The sequence below is a fragment of the Sapajus apella genome, unplaced genomic scaffold (assembly GCF_009761245.1).
Source record: "Sapajus apella isolate SASKATOON/1434 unplaced genomic scaffold, GSC_monkey_1.0 scaffold62, whole genome shotgun sequence".
NCBI lineage: Eukaryota > Metazoa > Chordata > Mammalia > Primates > Cebidae > Sapajus > Sapajus apella.
The window spans coordinates 14,580,420-14,601,172 of NW_022437002.1; the positions used below are offsets into that span (position 1 = coordinate 14,580,420).

Consider the following 20,753-nt stretch of genomic DNA (forward strand, 5'->3'; position numbering starts at 1 on the left):
CTTCCACCTTAATTTCTTCATGTATTTAATGTATTTAATTTTCTTGCTTCAGTTTTAGCAGAATTCATGTTGCTCTGATAGTAGTTCTTTCCAAACTGATATCTTTTCCTTAGTGCCTCAAACTGGATCGTGTTCAGACATGTTATGACAGGTTAGTACAAATTTATTTTGGTGCAAAAAACTTTCAAAATCCACGCATAGTTTTTTCATAATATTCATTTTCCATTAACTTTTTGAAGACCCCTCATATTTATAAGCTGATTTTCTTCAAAACAGTTACAGGTACTTTATAGGTATCTTAACCATCAACAAACTGCTACCAGATAAGAGCTGTCATATATTTGTTTTCTAAAATGATTATGGTTATTATGATGATTCTTACTTAAAGCATCTTCTTGGATGCCCTAAACTTCAGTAACTGATGCTTTGCTTCTTATTCATGTACCACTGAGAGTGGTTCCCATATATTTTTTCTTTATTTTTAATTGATACATAATTATACATATTTGTGAGATACATATAATATTTTTATACATGTATACAATGTATAATGATCAAATCACAGTATTTGGGATAGCCATCACATCAAACATTTATCATTTCTTTGTGTTGGGAACATTTCAAAGCTTCTCTTTTAGTGCTTTTGAAATATACAATAAATTATTTTTAACTTTAGTCATCCTACGGTGCTATTGAACACTAAACCATATTCCTTTTATCCAACTGTATGTGTGTCTCCATTAACCAACCTCTCTTCTTTCCCCTGCTTCCCAGGCTCTGGTAACTGTCATTCTGCTCTCCTTCCATGAGATCAACTTTTTTTATTCCCATATATGAGTGAAAACATGCAATATTTGCTTTCTGTGCTTGGCTTACCTCGCTTAACATAAGAACCTCCAGTTCTATCCATGTTGCTACAAATGACAGGATTTCATTCTTTTTTTATGGCTGAATAGTATTCCATTGCAATCCATGTATATTTTAAGAAGAAATATGGTTTTAGCCACTAAAAATGTGCTGGTATTCACATATACTCTGTAGCTCAGAAACTTACTTTCAGCTCTTGTTGAAAACTCTAGCATAAGGCACTCAATAGATAATAAATACTTATTGAATGAATGAATGAATGTTTGATTAAGTGAATGAATTAATTTATATATAAAAAAACAATGAATTCACTCAGTGAGCTGCTGTGGAAAAATACTTGTCTCAACTGCCACTTCTAGCAGGATGGCAGACTGTCCTCCTTATCTCTAAAGTGGGAATTATAATGCCAGTTCTATATATCTTTTGTGAAGATTTGCTAAGAAAAAATATGTATGCACTATTTAACTAAGTGCAGGAAAGTAAAATATACAGGGAAATTCTCCCACCAAAAGGGGACTCTATAATTTATGTTGTTTCATAATCTGGAAGAAAATGACCCTGATTTAGATAGTTAGATTGTAATCTACTTTTTCACTTAAAATATTATGATCTGTTTATCTTACATTACATTTTTTCTAGAATACTGTTTTAATGATATGTCACAATTTATTTAATAAATGCTTTATTGTTGAACATTTAGATTTTTCCCAGTTTCTTCAGTGACATATATCCTGACACATCATAAGCACTTATATCAGGAAATAGAACCAGTTGAATCTATATTTAAGAACAGCCTTATTACAGGGATTTGGTCTCATGCAGTTGTGGGAGCTGGTTCTGCAGTCTGCATGACTGTCATCTTTGCATCTTATACTAGAGCTTGAGGTCTACAGGGCAAACAATCACAAAGTGAAGACGAATGTAAAGTGGGAGAGCAACAACAAGGTGGAAACCATGAGGATGGACTGGAACCTGTGTCAGTTCTTGCTGCCTCTAACCTTGATAAAGAGTAGGTATCCTACAGGAGAAACTGGCACCCTTCATCAAGGAGCTAAATAGACATCTGGCCCAGGTGATGGGAAAGGTGAAGGAGGATTCAAGGGAAGGTGGAGCAGTTGTAGGCCTTGCTGTTATGTCATGCCAAGGTGAGCAGCAGATATCTAGCAGTGTTCATAAGCTATAAAAGTTCCTGCTCCAACCCTCCACCTGTAAAAACCAAAATGTTTCAATCCTGTTCTCTAAATCTTGTGCAAATGTATCTCCTGTGGCCCACTATAACCAGAAACTTACATGGAAGGAATTCTGGGAAACAAGGCAAGTCAAAATGTTACAAAGCCACTCTATTAAAAATGTACTTTTTGGCTGGGTGAAGTGGCTTATGCCTGTAATCCCAGCACTTTGGGAGGCCAAGGCAGGCAGATCACTTGAGGTCGAGAGTCGAGACCAGCCTGACCAACCTGGAGAAACCCTATCTCTACTAAAAATACAAAATTAGCCGGGCTTGGTGGCACGTGCCTATAATCCCAGCTACTCAGGAGGCTGAGGCAGGAGAATCGCTTGAACCCGGGAGGTGGAGGTTGCAGTGAGCCAAGATCATGCCATTGCACTCCAGCCTGGACAACAAAAGTGAAACTCGGTCTCAAAAAAAAAAAAAAAAAAAAGTCATTTTTAAACTATAGTTAATTTAATTTAATTTAAATTAGGCCTGGCACCAGTGGCTGACGTCTATAATCCCAGCACTTTGGGAGGCCAAGGTAGGCAGATCACTTGAGATCAGGAGTTTGACACTAACCTGGCCAACGTGGTGGAACCTCATCTCTACTAAAAATACAAAAGTTAGCCAAGCATGATGGCAGACACATGTAATCCCAGCTGCTCAGGAGGCTGAGGCAGGAGAATTGCTTAAACCCAGGAGACAGAGGTCGCAGTGAGCCAAGATCGCGCCACCACACTCTAACCTGGATGACAGGGCAGGCAAAACAGGCGAGACTCCATCTCAAAAAAAGAAAAAAAAAAAAGTGTTGTTGCTATTGTAATATTTGCTGTTATTGTTGTTAATATTGTCATCATTATCATCATAATCTTCTTCAGTAAGGTGAAAAAAGTTCATTTGGCCAGAACAAAATATTTAGAGACAAGGAAAGTGGCAAGAAATTGAGGCTGGAAAGGTAAGCTAGACCTAGGTCAGGTAGAACTTAACAGACCACACTGAGTTTGGACCTGTTCATGAAGATATTGGTCTGTGGTTTTCCTGTCACATAATATCTGTATCTGGTTTTGGTATTAGGGTAATGTTTGTCTCAAAAAATTACTTAGGAAGTGTCCCCTCTACTTCAATTTTTTTTTGGAAGAGATTGCAGAGAATTGGTATTTCTTTCTTCAATGTTAGGTAGAATTCACCAGTGAAATCATCTGAACCTAGTGCTTTATTTTCTGGAAGGTAACTAATTATTGATTCAATTTCTTTTTTTTTTTTTGAGACGGAGTTTCACTCTTGTTACCCAGGCTGGAGTGCCATGGCACGATCTTGGCTCACCGCAACCTTCGCCCCCTGGGTTCAGGCAATTCTCCTGCCTCGGCCTCCTGAGTAGCTGGGATTACAGGCACGCGCCACCATGCCCAGCTGATTTTTTGTATTTTTAGTAGATACGGGGTTTCACCATGTTGACCAGGATGGTCTCGATCTCTTGACCTCGTGATCCACCCTCCTCGGCCTCCCAAAGTGCTGGGATTACAGGCTTGAGCCACTGCGCCCGGCTGATTCTATTTCTTTAACAAATATAGGCTGACTTAGATTATCTATTTGTGTCTTTCAAGGAATCAGTACCTATAATGTATGTTATCATATTTGTAGACAGAGTTGTTCATAATATTCCTTTATTATCCTTTTAATGTCCATGGGATTAGTAGTGGTGGCCCCTCTTTCCTTTTTCATATTATGTTTTAAATAATGTCTTATTTGTAAAATAGAGATGGGGCTTTGCTGTGTTGCCCAGGGTGGTCTCAAGTTCCTGGGTTCAAGTGATACTTCTGCCTCAGCCTCCCAAAGTGCTGGGATTATAGATGTGAACCATTGCACCTGGCCCCATTTTTTATTTTATTAATGTTTGTCTCCTCCATTTATTACTTAGCCTGGCTAGAGGTTTATCTGTTTTATTCATCTTTTCCAAGAACAAACTTTTGGTTGCATTTTTTTTCTCTATTGTTTTCCTATTTTCAAGCCCATTGAATAATACTCTCATTTTTGTTATTTCTTTGCTTCTGCTTGCTTTAGGCTTATAATGTTCTTCTTTCTCTAGTTTCCTAAGGTGGAAGCTTAGATTACTGATTTTAGATTTTTCTCCCTTTATAATATATACATGTAATACTACAAGTTTTCTGCTTTGTTGTAGCCTATAAATTTTGTAAGTTGTATTGCATTTTCATTTAGTTCAAAATATTTTTAATTTATTGAAACCTCCTCTTTGACTCATGTATTATTTAGAAGTGTTTTGTTAATCCCAAATATTTAGAATTTCTCATCTCTCTTTTTCTAATTCATTTATCGTTTCATAATATCAGTTTAAACAGTTGTGTAACATTCTGTTACATAGATATATCATACTTTATGTAATACTGATATCTTTTAGACTTTTTTGCTATTATAATGCTATAATAAATAACTGTATACATAAGATTTTGCAACTGCAATGAAGTATGATGAAGTGTGGTAAGTGTTATACTAAAGGAGGTTTAGGTTGCCATGATAGTACATAACATGGATACCTGTGAAGTGAGGGAGTTTAAGAAAGACTTTCTCAAAGAAACTGATTTAAGCTGAGAATGAAGTAGTTGGTATCAGGAAGCTAAATAGAGAATAGTGTGGAGGACGACTTTGAGGAAGTGAAACAGTTCATTGGTTGAAAGAAAATGAGGTTAGGGACAATGGTGAGAAAATAAGATGAGGAAGGTGAGGTAGGCCTAGCTCATGCAGAACCTTAGTTTTTTGTTTTTTGTTTTAGAGAGACAGGGATCTTGCTCTGTCCCCCAAGCTAGAATACGTGGCAGAATCATGACTCACTGAAGCCCTGAACTCCTGGGCTCAGATGATCCTCCTGCCTCCACCTCCTGAGTAGCTAGGACTATAGCCATGCCCAACATGCCCAGCTAATTAAAAAAAAAAAATTTACAGACAGGATCTCTCTATGTTGCTCGAGTTGTTCTAGAACTCCTGGCCTCAGGTGATCCTCCAGCTTCAGCCTCCAAAAGTGTTAGGAGGTGTGAGCCATAGTGTCACAGCTCCTCATGAGCCACAGTGCCCAGCTCCTCATGAGTCACAGTGCCCAGCTCTCATGAGCTGTAGTGCCCAGCTCTCGTAAGCCACAGTGCCCAGCTCTCATGCAGAATCTATCAAGCCATTGTGAACAGTTTGGACTTTACCTTAAGAGTAATGGAGTTCCTAAATCAAAGAACAGAAAAAATATATATAAAAATAAGAGTAATGGGGAGCCACAAAAGGTGGCTAAAATCCACAAAAGGATTTTAAGCAGAAGTTATATTATTAGTTTGCAATTTAGAAGGAACACTGACTACTAAAAGAGGCTCAGGCTACAGAGAGTACAGGGAGTCTTATCAGTACACCAATTTCTTAATTTTGTTCATTGGCAGACCTGATTTATTTGTTAGTCTTTTAATTTTTCAATTAACTTCTAACATATTCATGAGTTGCTCTTTTAATTTTGACTTCCTGCTTTTCTTTTTTTTCTTTTTGTAGAGATGGGGTTTCCCTCTGTCACCCAGGCTGCGGTGCAGTGGTGCAATCACAGCTCGCTGCAGCCTTGACCTCCCAGGCTCAAGCACTTCTCCCACCTCAGCCTCCCAAGTAGCTGGGACTACAGGCACATGCCACCATGCCTGTCTAATTTTTTAAAAGTTTTTTATAGAGATGAGTTCTCACTATGTTGCTCAGGCTGCTCCTGAACTTTTGGGCTCAAACAATCCTCCCACCTTGACCTCCCAAAGTGCTGGGATTATAGGTGTGAGCCACCATGCCCAGCCAACTTCCTGCTTTTCAATTCTAGTTTTCAGTCTCAAATTTTACTGCCAATAACTCAAATGTTTTTAGTTTCAGTGGATCAAAACTTCTCTTTTAGTTCAAAGGCTTATTGTTTAGTCTGGAAATTAAGAATGGAACCAAAAAGAAATAGACTGTACTAGAAGGTATACAGTGAATTAGATGAAGGAGAGATGAAAGAGAGGATATTGGTGTAGAGGTGGATGTGAATGGTAGAAAATTAGCTATAGCAGTCTGTATTTACATCCAAGCTACATAAGGAAAAGAACTAGAGGTGAAGAGATGTGAGTCCATGTCTCAAATATGATCATCCCCCAATACCTATTGATTTATCAGAATACTGAAGTTAGAGAAAGCAAACTTATTTGTCTAATGTCCGTATTTTACTGTGCTAGCATGCGGGTAAGACTTTTGCCCACCAGTACCAGTTCATTATCGTCATCATAGTCTTCAAGATGAATCTCCCAAGTCCAGAGAACCTTGGTCTGAAATCCTCAGAAAACTCTTTCCACAAACTGTACTCTATTACGTAAACACCTGAGATTTGGTCTAGGTCCCGTTGCTCCGTGCAGAGAAAGTAAAGTACTGAGACAGTGAGTATTGTCAGGGAAGAAGGCTTTATTAGTGTGCCACAGTTGAGGAGAATGGGAGATCAGTCTCAAATCTATCTCCCTGACCAATTTGGGGGGTTATAGCAGGGAAGAAATGTAAAACAGGAATTAGTGAGGGGTATGGAACCTGGCATGAGGAATGAGGCATCTCATTTTCTGGATGCTATGATCTGGTGAATTTTAGTTTCTTGCCTGAGCATCAGTCTCTTGAAGGAAGAACTCAGATATAAATATAAAGTTTTAAGACTGAGAGGGTACATTTCTACATTTGTTCAAAAAACTGTAAATGTAATGTCTATGGGACAGTAGGGCCGGGTTCATAATGAGACTGAAAGAGCAAAGTGCTAATGGCCCTTGCAGGGGTGGAGGGAAATTTCCCATCCGCTTCTAAAAGTTTTCTGAAAAGTCACCTGACAAAAGGCAGATTAATAGGAGAAAAAGCAAACAAAATTTTGTTAACATGGGCTGGGGAAAATCAAGTGTGATGACCCAATATCCGACTGTGTTATAGAAGCTTATATACCTGTTTCCAGGGAGAGGGAGACGGGGAATGTAGACAATTCCAAGGGACAATAGCTCATTCAGGAGAATGAAGGGACCCTGGAGACAGAAATTAATTCATAAATTATTCTCCTTGGAATTTGAATTAGTTTAAGAGACAGCCATTATCTTGTGAAAAGGTATGTAGAGGTGTTGTTACATTCCTCAGTCTTCTTTTCTGAAGATAGATAAATAATGAGATTTCAGGGAGGGGATGGGAGATAATTGTTCTCCTTGGTAAGTCCAGTCTTCATGCAGATAAGAGAAAAGCCTCTTCTAGCATCTGCTGATCTCTAAGGGCCTTTCATTCAAACTATTTAGCATACCAGGATACCGTATTTGGGGTAAAATTCTCTGAGTTCTTTTACCCTCTTTTGGAAAATGGTAAATTCATAAAATGCAGGCTCATTTATAGCAGTGTTAATGTGTGCTTATCAGTATCAATAGTGCTTATAACTAACATTATCTTGAACACAGAAGATAAAGGGCTCAGCTAGTAAACTAGTAAGGAAGAAAGAATCTGGGATTCAGGATTCAAGCCCTACCTCTACCTTGTTTTAACTGTTTTCTGTACCACAACTTCCTTATCTCTGAAATAAGAACAATTACTTTTTCCTCATAGGAAAGCTTCTATCACAGAAGAGCTTCCCTGTGTTGGTCCCTTTAGCTTATAGACACATACCCTACTTCATTGAACAAAAAAAAAAAAAAAAAAATCCCTTTTGATGCCATACAATTTTTAGGTCTAAGTTTCATTTGCAATTCATAGTGTGATTTAATGTACGTTAATTGCCCTTAGGAAACTCCTATATCAGAATGTAGATGAGTTACACAGGCAAGTGAGAACCTTAAAAGATAAAGAAAGTCTCCTGGAAATGACCTGTTCTCAGCAACAATCCAGAATTCAGCAACAAGAGGCCCTACTTTCACAACTGGAAAATGAGAAAAGAAAATATGATGAGGTAAGAAAGTAAATAGACACGCTTCTCACTTTTCCTATTCCCATAGACCTGAGTAATAGCTAGCTATTATTGAGTCCCTACCACTTTACTAAACTTCGTTGTTTAGTCAGGGGTCAGTCAGGAGAGCAGAATCTACTCTAGGTATTTCAAACAAGAAGAGATTTAACACAGGGAATAAGAGCTTACAAAACAGTTTGAAGGGACCAGGGGAGAGAAGAGTCAGAAAGGACTGCTGCTGGCTTTCAATAAATCCAGAAGTTCAGAAATCACAGAGAAGCCACCTCTTGCAGCATCAAAGTGGAGAATTTGCAGGAACACTCCTGAAGCTCCTGTCTCATCTGTTGTCTGCGCTTTTATCCATCTGCTAGTGCTAGAGAACTGTTGGGGGGTAAAAAAACAAACAAACCTGTTTTTTCTTTCTATACTCATACCACTCTTAATACTTTACGTCTGATCTAGTTTGGATGATTCTCCTCTCCAAATCTCATGCTGGAATGTAATCCCCATCATTGGAGGTGGGGCTTGGGGGAGGTGTTTTCATCATGGGGATGGGTCCCTCATAAATGGCTCAGTTCTGATAATGAGTGATTGCATGATCTAGAAGTTTAAAGTGTGTGGTACCTCTCCACTCTCTCTTGCTCCAACTCACCACGTGACATGTCTACTCCCATTTCACCTACCACCATGATTGTTAGCTTCCTGAGGCCCTCACCAGAAGCTGAGCAGATGCTGATACCATGCTTCCTGTATAGTCTGCATACCTGTAAGCCAATTAAACCTCTTTTCTTTATAAATCACCCAGTCTTAGGTATTTCTTTATAGCAGTGCAAAGACAGCTTGACACAGAAAATTGGTACTGAGGAGTGAGGCATTGTTATAAAGATACCTGAAAATGTGGAAGCAACTTTGGAACTGGGTACTAGGCAGAGAATGGAAGAGTTTGGAGGGCTCAGAAGAAGACCAGAGGACCAGGAGCAGTGGCCCTCAACTGTAATCCCAGCGCTTAAGAGACTGAGGCAGGAGGATTGCTTGAGGCCAGGAGTTCGAGACCAGCCTGGGCAACATAGTGAGACCTTGTCTCTACAAAAAAATAAAAAATTAGCCAGGCATGGTGGCATGGACCTGCAGTAACCAGCTACCCAGGAGGCTGAGGTGGGAAGATCACTTGAGCTGGGAGGTCGAGGTTGCAGTGAGCCATGATCATGCCACTACACTACAGCCTGGGTGGCACAGCAAGACCCTGTCTCAAAAAAAAAAAAAAAAAATGAAAGTTTGGAACTTCTTAGAGACTGGTTAAATGGTTGTGACCAAAATACTGATAGAAATATGGACAGTGAAGGCCAGCCTAGTAAGGTCTCAGTTGGAAATGAGGAAATTATTGGGAACTGGAATAAATGTCACTCATGTTACACCCTCGCAAAGAACTCCTGCATTGTGTTCATGTACCAAGGATCTGTGGAAGTTTGAACTTAAGAGTGGTGATTTAGGGTCTCTGGCAGAAGAAATTTCTAAGCAGGAAAGCATTCAAGATGTGGCCTGACTCCTTGTAACAACCTATGATCAAATATGGAAGCAAAGGAATGACTTAAAGTTGAAACTTACATTGAAAAAGGAAGCAGAGCCTAAAAGTTCAGCAAATTTGTAGGCTGGCCATGTGGCACAGAAAGAATCCCAGCAGGGTATGGAGCAACTACTTGCTAGAGAAACTAGCATGACTAAAAGGGAGCCAAGTTCTTATATCCAAGACAATGGGAAAAAGGCCTAAAAGGCAACCTCAGAATCCTTGGAGACAGCCCCTATCATCACAGGCCCACAGGCCTAGGAGGAAAGAATGGTTTAGGGGGCCAGGCACTGGGTACCACTGCCCTACTCAGCCTCAGGACACTGCTCGCTGGATCCTGGCTACCACAGCTCCAGCTGTGGCTCAAAGGACCCCAGATACAGCTCAGGCTGCCTTTCCAGAGGATGCAAGTCATAAGCATTGGTGGCTTCCATGTGGTGTCATCGACACATAGAACGCAAGAGTGAAGGAGTCTTGGAAGCTCCCACTTAGATTTGTGAGAAAGCCTGGGTGCCCAGGCAGAACACTGCCACAGGGGCAGAGTCCTCACAGAGAAGCTCTATTAGGGCAATGCCAAGGGGAAATGTGGGGTTGGGGTCCCCACACAGAGTCCCCACTGGAGCACTGCCTAGTGGAGCTATAAGAAATGGGCCACTGCCCTCCAGACCCCAGAATGGTAGATTTACAGGCAGCTTGCACCCTGCACCTCTGACACCCAACTCCAACCAGTGAGATAAGCCACAGAGGCTGCAGCCTGCAAAGCCACAGGAGAAGAGCTACCCAAGGCCTTGGGAGCCTACTCATTGTACTATTGTGCCCTGGATGTGGGACATATAGTCAAGGGAGAGTATTTTGGAGCTTTAAGATTTAATGACTGCTCTGCTAGGATTTAGACTTGGCGTGGGGCCTATTGACTCTTCCTTTTGGTTAATTTCTCCCTTTTGGAATTGTAATGTTTACCTAATGCCTGTACTACCATTGTATCTTGGGAGTAAATGACTTATTTTGATTTTTACAGGCTCATAAGTGGAAGGAGATAAGTCCCAGAAGAGACTTAGAACTTTGGACTTGATGCTGGAATGAGTTAAGACTTTTGGGGACTATTGGTAGGGGATGATTGTATATAGTAGTGTGAGAAAGACATGCAATTTGAGGAGTCATGGGTGGAATGATATGATTTGGATCTTTGTTCCCTCCAAATCTCATATTGAAATGTAATCCCCATTGTTGGAGGTGGCACCTGAGGGAAGGCATTTGGGTCATAGGAATGCATCCCTCATGAATGGCTTGGTGCTCTCCTTATGTTAGTGAGTGAGCACTTCATGAGATCTGGTTGTTTAAAAGTATGTATCCAGGCATTGTAGCTCATGCCTGTAATCCCAGCAGTTTTGGAGGCCAAGGCAGGTTGATCATATGAGCTCAGGAATTTGAGACCAGCCTTGGCAATATGGAGAAATCCACCTGTACAAAAAAATATACAAAAATTAGCTGGGTGTGGCGGCACGCACCTGTAGTCTCAGCTATTCAGGCGGCTGAGGAAGGATGGCTTGAACCTGGGAGGTGGAGGTTGCAGTGAGCTGAGATCATGCCATTGCACTCCAGCCTGGGCAATAGAGCCAGACCCTGTCACAATAAGTAAATAAATAAATAAATAAAATTTAAAATATAAATAAACAAAAGTATGTGACACCTCTCCCTGCTCTCTTGCTCCTCTCGCCATATGACATGTCTACTCCCACTTCGCCTACCATCATGATTATGAATTTCCTGAGGCTCTCACCAGAAGCTGAGCAGATGCTGACACGATGCTTTCTCTATAGTCTGCAGAACCATGAGCTAATTAAACTTATTTTCTTTATAAATTACCAGATCTCAGGTATTCCTTTATAGCAATGCAGAAATGGCCGAATACAACTTCTGACACCAGTTATATGAGTTTTTCCCCATACTAAGCAATTCTCCAATTCTCTGTGGACTCCAACTGGATGTGCAAAAATGTAAGTCAGCTAACACTGTCTACCTGAAGATAGCATCAGATCCCATGAGTTAAGGTATCAGTCCCACAATACTGCACCCATTCAAGATGCTAATTGCAAGTCCAGGTTTTTGCTTATACTTCTGACCAACCAGCTATAATTCAGTGGTCTGGTCCCCACAACCTTCTCCTTGGGTTTGATCTTCTGCTAGGATGGCTCACAGAACTCAGGAAAGCAGTTTTCTTACTAGATTACGAGTTGATTATAAAAGGATACAACTCAGGAACAGCCAGATGGAAGAGATGTGTAGGATAAGACATGTGGAAAGGGATGTGGAGCTTCCATCACACCACCCTCCCAGCACCTCCACATATTCAGCAACCTAGAAGCTCTGTAAAGCCTGTCCTTTTGGGGGTTTATGAAGGCTTCATTATATAGGTATGATTGATTAAATCATTGACTATTAGTGATTAACTCAACCTTGAGTCCCTCTTCCCTCCTGGGAAGTCTGGGTGAGGCTGAAAGTTCCAAAGCTCTAATCATATAGTGGTACCCCTGGCAACCTGCCCACATCCTGAGGCTACCCAAGAGTCTCTCCACCTCCCAGACATCAGTCTTCTCATTACTTTACAAAAAGACATGTGTCACTTTAGAAATTCCAAGAGTTTTAGGAGCAGTATGCCAGGAAATAGGACAAAGATCAAAATATGTATGTATTATACCACAATCACACAAGAAAAATTGCTTTTCCTTTCCTTATGCCTTCCAAATTGTGTGCAAGTTCCTCCCATTTGCAGAAACTACACTTGATCCGTGCTAGTAGGGGAGTCTGGGAAATGCAGTTTTCAGGCTTCCAAGCTCGTGGCCCAGGGGATAGCTTAGAACAGCGGGGTCACCTTGACTTCTAGCACAGTCCACTCTGGATACTCAGCATCCATACAAATACTTTTACCTTGTGGCTTCTAACCACAAGAAGAATATCATGTTTCCATTTAACATGATGCACTATAATTCATATAAATAAAGACACACTGTCTACATAAAAATGGAGAATACTCAAAACTCAATCAGTATCTATGATTATTTTGGGGTTTTGTTGATTTCTACTTCAGTCTCAATCCACATGCGTGGATATACTATAACATTAAAACTTAATTATAGGCCAGGTGTGATGGCTGACTACTATAATCTCAACGATTTAGGAGGCTGAGGTGGGAGGATTGCGTGAGCTCAGGAGTTCGAGACCAGCCTATGCAACATAGCAAGACCCTGTCTCTACAAAATGATTTTTTAAAAATTAGCTGCGCATGATGGTGTACACCTGCAGCTCTAGCTACTTGGGAGGCTGAGGTGGGAGGATTGCTTGAGCCCAGGAGGTCAAGGCTTCAGTCAGCTGTGTTTGTGTCACTGCACTCCAGTCTGGGTAACAGAGTGAGACCGAAAGTGAAAAAAGAAAAAGCTTAATTAGAAGCCAGGAACTTGTAATTAAGCATGTGCCTATAGTTCTAACTGCTTAGGAGGCTGAGGGAGGCAGAAGGATTGCTCGTGGCCAGAAGTTCAGGGCTCAGTATGCTGATTGCACCTGTGAATAGCCCCTGTACTCCAGCCTGGGCAACATAGCAAGACCTCACCTCTTTAAAAAAAAAATTAAAACATCATGGTCTTCTGCTCTGAATAAAAGAAAAAAAAAAGAGAGAATTTAAAGAATTAAAACAGAAAAACTTAATTATAAAGTTAACTACCAGTAATGCAATAGCACACATTTTACTAATGTGTATTGGCATAAGAAGCCACCCCCAATTTTATCTTTTGGTCCCTTTTCATATATTCTGGATAGGGGAGAAATAATATCATATATCAATCACAGTTAAAAGTTTATACATCATCTTGTAAGGCAGCACCTCAAACCTCTGAAGCATTGTCACCTGGCCAGCATCATAGCTAAGTCTTCCATAGGTAATTTCACTGTTTTTCAGATTGTTTTTTCTGCATAATGGGATATGCGGTAGGACCAATGAATATGTTTATATGAGCCATTGTTTCACTTTTCTTACTATAAAATGATTTTCTGGGTCAGAAGCAATTTTTTTTATTATTATTACTACAAAGTCTAGATCTGAGTCATAGATCATGACAAGAAATATGGAATTTGGTAAGTCCACTGATGGTAGTCCTGACAAAACCATTATGGGCAGAAAAAGCAAATCCAAGTCGGGCATGGTAGCTCACACCTGTCATCCCAGCACTTTGGAAGGCTGAGGCGGGCAGATCACTTGAGGTCGAGTTCAAGTCCAGCCTGGCTAACGTGGTGAAATACCCTCTCTACTAAAAATATAAAAATTAGCCGGGTGTGGTGGTGCCTGCCTGTAATTCCAGCTACTTGGGAGGCTGAGGCAGGAGAATCACTGGGGCCCAAGAGGCGGAGGTGCAGTGAGCTGAGATTTCCCCACTGCATTCCAGTCTGGGTGACAGAGCAAGACTCTGTCTCAAAAAAAAGAAAAAAGAAAAAAATTCATATTTGAAACAGGTGTCTAGTCCACTGAGAGCAAATTGTCATTCTATCCATGACAGAAAGGTAATGAACTTGCTACCAGGTTGCTTGCTGGTTCTCCCAGGAGGTGTTTCCATATTACTTGCTTAGCATTTATCTTGGGATCTTGGCATTTGGCAAATTGAGTGGATTAGCCTTAGTGACTCCTTGAAAAATATATACATCATGCATCTTGTCTGTGAGCCCACTAAGCAGGCAAATGAGTGCTAGAAAGAGGCTAATTGACATGTGCAGACAGTACTGTTTGTTCCACCTGATTATTGAGAGACGCCTCTGCTGCGAATGCCCTGTGGTGAGCAAAAATGTGTGAAACAGACTTCTGCATTCTGATCCAGCATATAAGAAGCTTGGTCATGCCTGTAATCCCAGCACTTTGGGAGGCCGAGGTGGGTAGATCACCTGAGGTCAGGAGTTCAAGACCAGCCTGACCAACCTGGAGAAACCCCAGCTCTACTAAAAATACAAAAATTAGCCAGGCATGGTGCTGGGTGCCTGTAATCACAGCTGCTCAAGAGGCTGAGGCAGGAGAATCACTTGAACCCGGGAGGCAGAGTTTGCAGTGAGCCGAGATCGTGCCACCTCACTCCAGCCTGGGCAACAGAGGGAGACTCCGTCTGAAAAAAAAAAAGAAGCTTGGAAGGTGTCGCTGTATCCTGACAACAAGTAAAAATGCCAAACAAACTGAAAAATCAACATGTTTCCGTAGATCCTTCAGAGACGAGAAGTCACAGTCCAAACCGCTACTCCTAAAATTAGAGATACCTGTAGACACATACAGACAGTCACAACTTACTGGAACAAAACCTTCATCAGGATCAGTGCCCGGGTGTGGAAACCTGAACTGTAAATGTTGAATTGCTGGAGGCTCAGTGTATCAAGTCTGAGAGAGAGAAACTCCAGAGTAACCCAGTCATTAAGGGACTTAGACACATTTGTGAGTTTTACCTCCTGTAGCATACCAGGTTCTTATAGTGAATATCTGAGGAAAATCCCCTTTTGCTTCCAGCAGAGGGAGGAGAGAAGGGTACATTTGAAACTTCCTAACAAGGTCTGCCTGCAGGAGAAACTATTTAACCAGAGCCTAAGCTGCTGAGATTTTGTCAGAGGCTAACAGACCTAGAGGAAGAGAAATAACCAACTCCAGCCAACTCTAGCCATCTTGTCCCACATAAGGAAGGTGGGTGGAGAAAAAAATAAGCACTTGTGAAGTTCGCAGTCAGTCCAGAGGCACAGGCTCACTAAAAGACTGTACCTAATCATAGAACTATAGAATGCCACCCATCCACCTCAATACTTGACCACTACATCACTAACAGCTCATTTACAGCAGTTTCCTTTACCCAGTGCATCATGTTTCACTATCAAGAAAAAATACAAGACACACTAAAAGGCAAAAAGTGCAGTTTGAACAGACAGAGCAAGCATTAGAATCAGGCTCAGATACAGCAGGAATATTGAAATTACCAGACCAGAAATTTAAAATAACTATGATTAATGTGCTAAGGGCTCTGACAAATAAAGTAGACCACATGCAAGAAGAGATGGGCAATGCCAGCAGAGAGAGGGGAATTCTAAGAGAGAAGCACATAGAAATTCTGTTACCATGTTTCTGATAAGTCAAGATCAAAAACACTGTAACAGAAAGGAATACCTTGATGGGCTTATTAATAGACTGCATACAACTGAGGAAAGAGCCTCTGTCCTTGAGGACATCTTAATAGAAACCTACAAAACTGAAAAGCAAACAAAACAATACTAAAACAAAAATAACAGAATATCTAAGATCTGTGGATCTTAGATCTGTAAGAGGTATGACAGACACGTATGAGAAGTAACTGAAGGAGAAGAAATAGAGAAAGGAACAGAAGACATCTTTGGAATAATAATAATGATTGAGAATTTCCTGAGATTAATGTCTGACACCAAACCAGAGATCCAGGAAGCGCAGAGAACATCAAGCAGGATAAATGCCAGAAAAACTATATCTAGGCATAAAATTTTCAAATGACAGAAAATCAAAGAGAAAGAAAAAATTCTGAAAGACAGGGGAAAAAATAAACAACCTGACCCAAAGAGGAACAAAGATAAAAATTACTTCCACCTTTTCTTCAGAAACCATGCAAGCAAGAGAAGAGTGGAGTGAAATATTTAAAGTGTTGAGGCCAGGCACACTGGCTCATGCCTGTAATCCCAGCACTCTGAGAAGCCGAGGTGGAAGGATCAGTTGAGACCAGCCTGGGCAACATGGCGAAACCCCATCTCCACACACAAAAAAATTTTTTTAATTAACTGAGTATGGTGGTACACACCTGTGGTCCCAGCTACCCCAGGAGGCTGAGGGAGGAGGATCGCTTGAGCCCAGGAGGTCTAGGTGGCAGTGAGTTGTGATCATGTCACTGCATTCCAGCCTAGGGGACAGAGCAAGAATCTATCTGAAAAAAAAAAAAAAAAAAAAAAAAAAAATGGCCAGGCACAGTGGCTCACACCTGTAATCCCAGCACTTTGGGAGGCTGAGGCAGGAGGATCTCTTAAGGCCAGGAGTTCAAGACCAGCCTCAGCAACATAGTGAGACTCTCATCTCTACAAAAAAATGTAAAAAAAACCCAAACCAAACCAAAACAAAACCTTAGCCAGATGTGGTGGAACATACCTGTGGTCCCAACTACACAAGAGGCAGCGGTGGGAGGATCGCTTGAGCCCAGGAGTTCAAGGCTGAAGTAACCAGGATTGTACCACTGCATTCCGGCCTGTGACAGAGGGAGACCCTGTCTCAAAAATAAATAAATAAATACGTAAATAGTAAAGTACTGAGAGAAAAAATTAGCAACCTAGAATTCTGTACCTTGCAAAATTATCCTTCAAAAGTGAGGGAGGCTGGGCATGGTGGCTCACACCTGTAATCCCAGCACTTTGGGAGGCCAAGGCAGGAGAATCACTTGAGCCCAAGAGTTCAAGACCAGTTTGGGCCCAGTGATAACCTTATCACTGCAAAAAAAAATTAGCTGGATGTGATGCCACGCATCTGTAATTCCAGCTACTGGGGATAGGGGTGGGGGACTGGGAGTAGGTTGAAGTGGAAGGATTTTTTGAGCCCAGGAAGTTGAGGCTACAGTGAGCTATTATTGCGCTACTGTACTTCAGCCAGAGTGACAGAGTGATACCCTGACTCAAAAAAAAAAAAGTAAAGATGAGGGCCAGGTGTGGTGACTCATACCTGTAATCCAGTACTTTGGGAGGCCAAGATGAGAGGATCACTTGAGACCAGGAGTTTGAGACCAACCTGGGCAACATAGTGAAACTCTGTCTCTAAAAAAAAATTTTTTTTCTAAGTGAAGGAGAAATACTTTCTCAGACAAATAAAAATTAAGGGAATCTGTTACCTCGCAAGAAATCTTAAAATAAGTTTTTAGAGAGAAGGGAAATAAAATATAGATCAAAAACCAGGATCTACATAAGGAAGGAAAAGCACTGCAGAAGAAATAAGTGAAGGTAAAGTAAAAACTTCCATTTAAAATTTTTTATTGATCTAAGAGATAAGTTGTTTAGCATAAAATAGCAACAATGTATTTGATTATGTGTGTTGTATATAACTGTGTGTATACACACACATACACTTAGGTATGCTTATGTGTAAGTGAAATTAATGACAGCAATGATATGAGACAAGAAGGAAGAATTAGGATTATCTTCTTATCATAAGGTAGTCATACTGCCTGTGAAGTGGTATAGTGTTATTTGAAAGTAGACTTGGGTTAGTTGTATATTATAAACTCTAAGACCACTAGAAAAAGCAGAAAATACAACTGATACACTGAGAAAGGAGAGACAATGGAATCATATAAAATGCTCAATTAAAATCACAAAAGGCAGAAAAATCATGGAAGACAAAAATAACAACAAAGAACAAGAACTAACAGCAGTAAAAAATATAGTAGATATCAATCTAATTATATTCATAATCACTTTAGATATCAGTGGTTTAAATGTACCAATTAAAATGGAATGTCCAAGTTGGTCAAAGTTGAACAAAACCCAACTATATGTTGTATACAAGAAGCCCACTTTAAATATAAAGACACATGTAAATTAAAAGTAAATGGATGGAGAAGGATGTAACATGCTAACACTAATCAAAAGACAGTGAAAGTAGCTAAATTAATTTCAGACAGCACATACTTCAGAGGAAGGGAAGTGTATTAGTCTGTTCTTACACTACTATAAAGACATATCTGAGACTGGGTAATTTATAACGGAAAGAGGTTTAATTGATTCACCATTCTGCATGGCTGGGGAGGCCTCAGGATACTTACAATTATGGCAGAAGGTAAAGAGGAAACAAGGCACATCTTATATGGCTGGAGGAGGAAGAGAGAGTGAGGCAGGAGGTGCTACACACTTTCAAACAAGCAGATCTTGTGAGAACTCTATCACTAGACAGCACTAGGGGCATGGTGCTAAACCATTAGAAACCACTCGCGTGATCCAATCACCTCCCACCAGGCCCCATCTTCAACACTCAGGATCACAATTTATCATGAAATTTGGGTAAGGACACAGAGCCAAATCATATCAGGACATTATCTGGGATAAAGAAGAACATTATTTAATGATTTAAAAGGTGAATTCTCCAGGAAGACAAAACAATCTTTAATGTGTATGTGCCTAACAAAAGAGCGTCAAAATTATGTGAGACAAAAACTGATACAACTGCAAGGAAGAGTAGGTGAATCCACTGTTATTGTTGCAGACTTTTAACACCCCTCCGTCAGCAATGGACAGATCCAGCAGGCAGAAAATCAATGAGGACATAGTTGAACTCCACACCACCATAAGTGAGCTGGATATAATGGACATCTATAGACAACTTAATCCAACAACAGCAGATTATACATTCTTCCCAAGCTCTCATGGAACGTTAATCAAGACAGACCACATTCTGGGTCATAAAACACACATTAACAAACATAAAAGAATAGAAATTATGCAATGTCTGCTCTCAGACTCTGATTTAGGTTGGCTCAGTGTCCCTATCCAAATCTCATGTTGACTTGTGATACCAAGTGTTGGAGGAAGGGCCTGTGAGAGTTGATTGGATCATGGGGGTGGTTTCTGGAGGTTTAGCACCATCCCCCTAGTGCTGTCTCATGACAGAGTTCTCATGTGATCCGGTTGTTTGAAAGTGTATAGCGCTTCACCCTGTGCTTGTGGTCTGCTCTCTCTCTCTCTCTCTCTCTCTCTCTCTCTATTTCTCTGTCTCTCTCTCTTCCCCCTGCTCTGTTCTGCCATAGTAAGATATGTCTTGCTTCCCCTTCTCCTCCCTGCCATACTTCCTGTATAGCCTGTGGAAATGTGAGTCATTTAAATTTCTTTGCTTCATAAATTACCCAGTCTCCAGCAGTTCCTTACAGTAGTGTGAAAACGGACTAATACAGACCCTAATAGAATTGAACTAGAAATCAGTAACAGAAACATAGCTGGAAAACTCCCACATACTTGGAGATTAAACAACAGACTTATAAACACATGAGTCGAAGAAGAAATCACAAGAGAAGTTTCAAAATATTTTGAACTAAATGAAAGTGAAAATACAATTTAACAAAATTTGTTGGATGAAGTGAAAGTGGTGCTTTGAGGGACGTTTATAGTACTGAATGCATATATTAGAAGAGAAGAAGATGTGAAGCATGGTGAGTGTCTGAAGGGAGAAAAACCCCTGAGGGCAGTTTGAAACAAAGAGAAGGGTTTGGGACTAACAACCCCAGCCCACAAAATCATGCTCTTTAGCCCAGCCAAAGGAGATGCAAAATTAGAGTGGCGGTTCCTGTGTAAAGTGCGGTCCTTGAGTACCCTGGGACTCCTAGCTGAACCCCTAGCTAGCCTTCCCACACAGCCAGGGCATCTCCTTTTAGAACACCCCCAATCACAATCCAAGGTGGGCAGCACTCCAAATGTTTTGGAGAACTGAGGCAAACCTTGGCGTAAGGCACCCATCTAGTGCTGAAAAGGAGGCAGTGACCTAAAGGGAATTCAACAGGTGAACTGCAAAGAACCTCTAAGCAAACATACCCTAGAAAGACCAAAACAACCTAGTCAGCAAAGACTGGAATAAATAACAAATCCTTCAATGTGAAGACGAAGACGTAAGTCCAAAGGAACAACAACAAACAAGAAACCATGACCTCTCCAAACAAACAAAGCAAGGACACAGTAACCAGCCCTAATAAAATGGTGATGTGTGAGGTTTTGGATCAAGAATTCAAAAGTGCAGTTTTAAGGAAACTCAGTGAATTCCAAGATAAACGAAAAGAAATTCAGAAATTCATCAGAGAAATTCAACAAATATATTGAAATTATTAAAAGTCAAACAAACCCTAAAACTGTGAGAAATGCATTTGCTAAACTGAAAAATGGACTAAAGGCTCTTGACAGCAGAATGGATACAGCGGAAGAGAGAATCAGTGAGCTCCAGACAGAGTATTTGAAAATATAAAGAGGAGAAAAAAGAAATATCTAAAATCAACTATTTAAGCTTCAACCTTAGAAAATTACAAAAAGAAGAGCAAATTAAATCCAAAGTAACAGGGAAAAAAAAAGAAATAATAAAAATTAAAGCAGAAATCAGTGAAATTATC

General features: G+C 40.5%; 1 protein-coding gene across 13 annotated transcripts in view; it reads left to right on the forward strand.

Moving 5' to 3' along the window:
- Nucleotides 1-20,753, forward strand: part of CCDC30 (coiled-coil domain containing 30) — a 191,209-nt gene that overhangs the window by 117,068 nt on the left and 53,388 nt on the right. For 12 of the 13 annotated variants that reach the window (XM_032247165.1, XM_032247166.1, XM_032247167.1 and 9 more), the window contains one exon: nucleotides 7,871-8,033. The exons of the other annotated variant lie outside the window; for it this stretch is intronic. In XM_032247165.1, coding sequence (XP_032103056.1) covers nucleotides 7,871-8,033 — 163 coding nt within the window. The remainder of the gene's footprint in view (nucleotides 1-7,870; nucleotides 8,034-20,753) is intronic. 13 annotated transcript variants of the gene reach the window in all.